Source organism: Oncorhynchus kisutch, unplaced genomic scaffold, assembly GCF_002021735.2.
Source record: "Oncorhynchus kisutch isolate 150728-3 unplaced genomic scaffold, Okis_V2 scaffold534, whole genome shotgun sequence".
Lineage (NCBI taxonomy): Eukaryota > Metazoa > Chordata > Actinopteri > Salmoniformes > Salmonidae > Oncorhynchus > Oncorhynchus kisutch.
In genome coordinates, this window is record NW_022262479.1 from 124,153 (window position 1) to 130,166 (window position 6,014).

Here is a 6,014-nt window from a genome sequence, read left to right on the forward strand (position 1 = left end):
GCAGCCCTGGGGAGCTCCAGCGTTGAGGATCAGTGTGGCAGATGTGTTGCTACCTACCCTCACCATCTGGGGGCGGCCCGTCAGGAAATCCAGGATCCAGTTGCAGAGGGAGGTGTTTAGTCCCAGGATCCTTAGCTTAGTGATGAGCTTTGAGGGCACTATGGTGTTGAACGCTGAGCTGTAGTCAATAAATAGCATTCTAACATAAGTGTTCCTTTTGTCCAGGTGGGAAAGGGCAGTGTGGAGTGCAATAGAGATTGCATCATCTGTGGATCTGTTTAGGCGGTATTCAAATTGGAGTGGGTCTAGGGTTTCTGGGATAATAGTGTTGATGTGAGTCATTACCAACCTTTCAAAGCACTTCATGGCTACAGGTCTGTAGTCATTTAGGCAGGTTGCCTTTGTGTTCTTGGGCACAGGGACTATGGTGGTCTGCTTGAAACATGTTGGTATTACAGACTCAATCAGGGACATGTTGAAAATGTCAGTGAAGACACCTGCCAGTTGGTCAGCACATACCCGACTTAACCTCGACTTCTCTCTGACTGTCCAATACAACCTCTAAATCAACTCGACTTCTCTCTCTGTCCAATACAACCTCTAAATAAACTTGACTTCTTTCTGTCTGTCCAATACAACCTCTAAATAAACTTGACTTCTCTCTCTGTCTAATACAACCTCTAAATCAACTCGACTTCTCTCTCTGTCCAATACAACCTCTAAATAAACTTGACTTCTTTCTGTCTGTCCAATTCAACCTCTAAATAAACTTGACTTCTCTCTCTGTCTAATACAACCTCTAAATCAACTCGACTTCTCTCTCTGTCCAATACAACCTCTAAATAAACTTTACTTCTTTCTGTCTGTCCAATTCAACCTCTAAATAAACTCAACTTCTGTCCAATTCAACCTCTAAATAAAGAGGATACAGGAGGATCAGTGTCCCACATACATATTCATTTATTGACAGTTTCAGATTGTTGTTTCCAAATGTAATCCAGTCATGAGCAGTTCTTTACTATTGCACACCTAGTGATCATGTCAGCATGCATTGCACTCATCCCACCACAGGAGTCATTCGAGCACAACGGTACAAGAACATCCCTGCCGGCTGGGCGGCTGCGACAGAGCCTGGACTCGAACCAGGATATCTACTGGCACAGCCTTAGACCACTGCGCCACCCAGGAGGCTCTATCCAGTCCTAAGATGATGAAGATCGGTCATGATGGAACCCTACTCTGCTCCCCTCCATTTTAACCCCTTGTGCTAAAAGCCCTGACGAAGGCCGTGAGGCCGATACGTAAAGCTCATTAAAGATCAGTGATACTATCAAGAGCAGTGTGCGGTTTCCTTTTTCCTTCATCTTGTTCAACTGTTACCATGCACCTGCAAAAAAAGACTGTTTAGATGTGCGAGTGTCTTTTGAATTTTGAACCTCTTGTGCTGTAAATCATTTTCTATATCATGACCCAAATGTAAAAGCTACATTTATCAGTTTTATCCTAAACTATCTATTTTTCTTTTCCTCTCTTCGGGTGATTTGCTGTTCCTAGCCCTGTTAAGAAAATACACATATGTTGTAATATGTGAACAACTGGACAAGGTATTATCCATCCTCGGGTCTTTCGGTAAGTCACATCTTCATCATGAACAACCTGAAATAAAAATCATAATATTTTTAATACTGTAAACTCTTACAAGTTTTGTAATCCACCGTGTAGGGATGCACGAAAAACGTACCCATTATGGATCTACATTTTCATAACCTGAATGGGATGACATGGTAGTTCATATTCTGAGAGACAAAAATAGGCCTACTGTAACATTTATTTAAGTACAACTATTGTAACTAAGAGACAAAATACACCTACTGAGAATGACTGAGATAAAACAGGTCCATAGAGGAAGAAAAGCCCCCGAGACCTTCCCTTCCGAGACCTTCCCTTCCCCTCTCGCTAAATTAGCATATTAAGGTATCTAGGCAATTGGAAGATTTCAGAAAAGTTTTTTGTTTTTGACTTACCACAGTTTTCCTCATCGCTGTTGTCGGAACAGTCGTCATCTTTGTCACACCTCCAGATGGTCGGTATACACCTTCTGTTACTGCACTGAAACTCGTTGTCCCTACACTTCCGTAAGGCCTCATGACCTGTTGGAGAGCGTTATGGTAGGTGTGAAAATGAATCTGGTAAAAGATTGAAATCAGCAAGCAGAAATAAATGTTTTCCACAGGTTGCATGTGTTGTTATTGACTTTACCTGCATTAGGTTAGATTTCAGCAAGGAAGGCTGCGAAATGACCCTTTCAAAATGTACCAATACATTCCTATTATGTCTTTAATGAATGACCAAGCTAAGCTTTACAGTATAGCAGCGTATTAAAAAAATATTGTTCTGATATTTCTTAATTTCTTTATTTTTCTGGATTATGTGTGTATTGTTATTTATTTTAATTGGTTTTAATGCCATGTATTACTACCCTGTTGGAGCTAGAAACACAAGCATTTCGCTGCACATGTGATAACATCTAAAAATATGTGTACTTGACCAATAACATGTGATAACATCTACAAATATGTGTACTTAACCAATAATGTGATTAGATTTCAGATTAAGAGATACATGTGATTATTACATGAAATGTTATTTGCTCACTTTTGACTTTTCAACGAAACGGAAGCAAGGCTTATGGTCTGTTTTAAACACGTAATTATGTTATATTATTAGAAACCTTCTGGTTTCTGGAGGACTCTGGACTGAAGCTCAAAGTCAATACTGTACTGCTCTCTTCAGTAGTGACACAAAAAATGCAGTACAGATGTCAGAAAACAGAAATCAGTTGGATCTTAAAGGGATTGTGTGAGATTTTAAGCCCTGCTTCGATTTACCCAAATCAAGATGAAGTAATGGTTAAAAATGGTATATCTCTGCGTCCAGAATGAAGGAAGACAAGGGTAGTTGTGCGAGTCAATAACTGGAAGTCTACCGGAACGGATAGCATGCTCAAGTTCATCTCACTCAGGGTAAGCAGGAACAGGGCTTATTTGCCCAAATCTGGCGCAATCCCTTTAAGTCAGTACTCACTGCATGTGGGGGCGGAGGTCCATTCTCCTAAAAGGCAGACTACATCTGCTTTCCCTTCCATTATGTAGGATCTTTTACATTTATAAACCACTTTTGATCCATTACTAAAGTTGTTATGATATTGTTGAACAACGGTTGCATGGTTCACTTGAGGAGGTGCATCACAAGAACGACTGGCTGTGAAGATACAGTACAAACAATGATTAGTAAGCGAATAAAGGACAACGAAGTACAAGAGATGATAGTACTGAACGTTGTTCACAACACAAGTGTATCACATGTCCTGTCACACCAACATCCCCTCTTTCCTGTACCGAAAGGGATAGTTTTCTGAGTTTTTACACCACTCTTACATACGCCCCTTTGCTATAGATCAAGGTTAGAGCAGACAGTACTTACCCGTACACAGAGGAGTATCAGACCATCTACCATTCTCACATGTAATCATCCCCCACCAGCCTTCCATTGGTGTTTTCAGACCTTTATCGCAGGCATAAGTCAAAGTCATGCCATCCTGGTACATGTTCTGCTCCGGGTCAACAAAGCCATTGTCCAGTTGGGGTCTTTGACAGCCTTTTCCAGATTCTTGAGCTGGAAAATGACAGAAAATACATTTATTGTTATGCATCATCTGTCTGCACAATGACCTTTGTTCAACAAATACAGTGTATCTTGGATAAGGAATGTATAGATGAGTGTTTCTGCCCTGTACTAGGCCTTTTTATTAGTTACACGTTACACCACATATAGGCACTGCCTATAAAACATCAGTGCTCACAACTCCTTGAATGTGTAAAGAATACTAAACGCAATCTTCATTGAATGAATAGTTAGTGTTTATCAAAATGTCTTACCTTTAACACCGTAGGACCAGATGTGTAGTACAATAATCACAGACAGTGGTATTTCCTTCATTCTCTGTCCTCTGGTGTTACATGTACACTGAGAAATGAATTAACTGGAGTCTGCGTCTGAGTTGGGGCTTTTTAAATTCAACCAAGGTAATTATTGTCAGGGGTGGATCTTAAACTTGTGCCTTTGGGCAGCACTGTGGAAAAATACAAGATGTCACAATTAAGGCTTTTTATTACAGTGGAAAAAAAGTGAATTAATTAACATTTAATTATTGTCATTGTTCATGTAATGAACTAAGGATTGTTTAAATCTGAAATTATGTGTTTAATTATTTTTGTTGTTGACAGTTTCATGTTAAATCCCATTAAACTGTCAAATGGGCCAACCACTAGTTCCAAATATTTCTTATGTTCTGTAAATGTCTCACCAAAGTTATTAGTATTTGATCATTTTGAGACTGTTTCAGATGCATCCATGTTGAGAAATGTAAATGACTGATATCATTGAAGGAGACATATTGATCATTTGTTAACAATTTCTTTGAGGAAATGTCCATGATTAAGGTCCCGTGAAAAACTATGCATCCACACACAAATAATGTGGTGTTAAGATATGAACTAATCAATGGTTGACACCTGTGTAGTTTTGATGGAGAAATTTGATTTAAAGAGATATATACAGGCTATATACAGTAGAGAGGCTTTATACAGTAGCGAGGCTCTATACAGTAGAGAGGCTCTATACAGTAGAGAGGCTATATACAGTAGTGAGGCTATATACAGTAGAGAGGCTATATACAGTAGTGAGGCTATATACAGTAGAGGGGCTACATACAGTAGTGAGGCTATATATAGTAGAGATGCTATATACAGTAGTGAGGCTATATACAGTAGAGGGGCTACATACAGTAGTGAGGCTATATACAGTAGAGAGGCTATATACAGTAGCGAGGCTATATACAGTAGAGAGGCTATATACATTAGAGAGGCTATATACAGTAGAGAGGCTATATACAGTAGTGAGGCTATATACAGTAGAGGGGCTACATACAGTAGTGAGGCTATATATAGTAGAGATGCTATATACAGTAGTGAGGCTATATAGAGTAGAGAGGCTATATACAGTAGTGAGGCTTTATACATTAGAGAGGCTATATACAGTAGCAAGGCTTTTTACAGTAGAGAGGCTTTATACAGTAGAGAGGCTATATACAGTAGAGAGGCTATATACAGTAGTGAGGCTACATACAGTAGAGCGGCTATATAGAGTAGAGAGGCTATATACAGTAGAGAGGCTACATACAGTAGAGATGCTATATACAGTAGAGAGGCTACATACAGTAGTGAGGCTACATACAGTAGAGAGGCTATATACAGTAGAGATGTTATATACAGTAAAGAGGCTATATACAGTAGAGAGGCTATATACAGTAGAGAGGCTATATACAGTAGTGAGGCTACATACAGTAGAGAGGCTATATAGAGTAGAGAGGCTATATACAGTAGAGAGGCTATATACAGTAGAGAGGCTACATACAGTAGAGAGGCTATATAGAGTAGAGAGGCTATATACAGTAGAGAGGCTATATACAGTAGAGAGGCTACATACAGTAGAGAGGCTATATACAGTAGAGAGGCTATATACAGTAGAGAGGCTATATACAGTAGAGAGGTTATTTACAGTAGTGAGGCTATATACAGTAGAGAGGCTATATACAGTAGCGAGGCTACATACAGTAGAGAGGCTATATACAGTAGTGAGGCTATATACAGTAGAGAGGCTATATACAGTAGAGAGGCTATATACAGTAGAGAGGCTATATAGAGGCAACGGTTATTGGGGCTAATTGAGGTATTATGTACATGTAGGTGTGGTTAACGTGACTGTGTATACATGGTAAACAGAGAGTAGCAGCAGCGTAAACCTTCTTATATGGATTCCATATTGTCAGACTGTCTTCATTATACTATTCAAACTATTAAAACATGTTTAATAGTCATTTCGGTCTTTTGTTCTACTGAATATGCTTCTGGATGGTTAGTTGTTGGTTAAGTGTCAACTGTTGATGTGTGTTG

The 6,014-nt window shown here is 39.3% G+C and overlaps 1 protein-coding gene across 2 annotated transcripts; it reads right to left on the reverse strand.

Annotated features, from left to right (window-relative positions):
• Positions 1-936: 936 nt before the first annotated feature.
• Positions 937-4,078, reverse strand: LOC109871997 (coagulation factor XIII B chain-like). Of its 2 annotated transcripts, none has more exons than XM_020463064.2 (6): positions 3,939-4,078; positions 3,484-3,675; positions 3,085-3,261; positions 2,025-2,150; positions 1,742-1,767; positions 937-1,656 (listed from the first exon to the last, which is right to left on the reverse strand). In XM_020463064.2, the coding sequence occupies exons 1-5, from the start codon at positions 3,997-3,999 to the stop codon at positions 1,745-1,747; spliced, it is 579 nt and encodes a 192-aa protein (XP_020318653.2). In that variant the 5' UTR covers positions 4,000-4,078; the 3' UTR covers positions 937-1,656; positions 1,742-1,744. The 2 variants fall into 2 exon arrangements, with proteins under 2 accessions (XP_020318653.2, XP_020318652.2); XM_020463063.2 differs by having other exon boundaries at positions 1,742-1,796; positions 3,939-4,071.
• Positions 4,079-6,014: the final 1,936 nt, after the last annotated feature.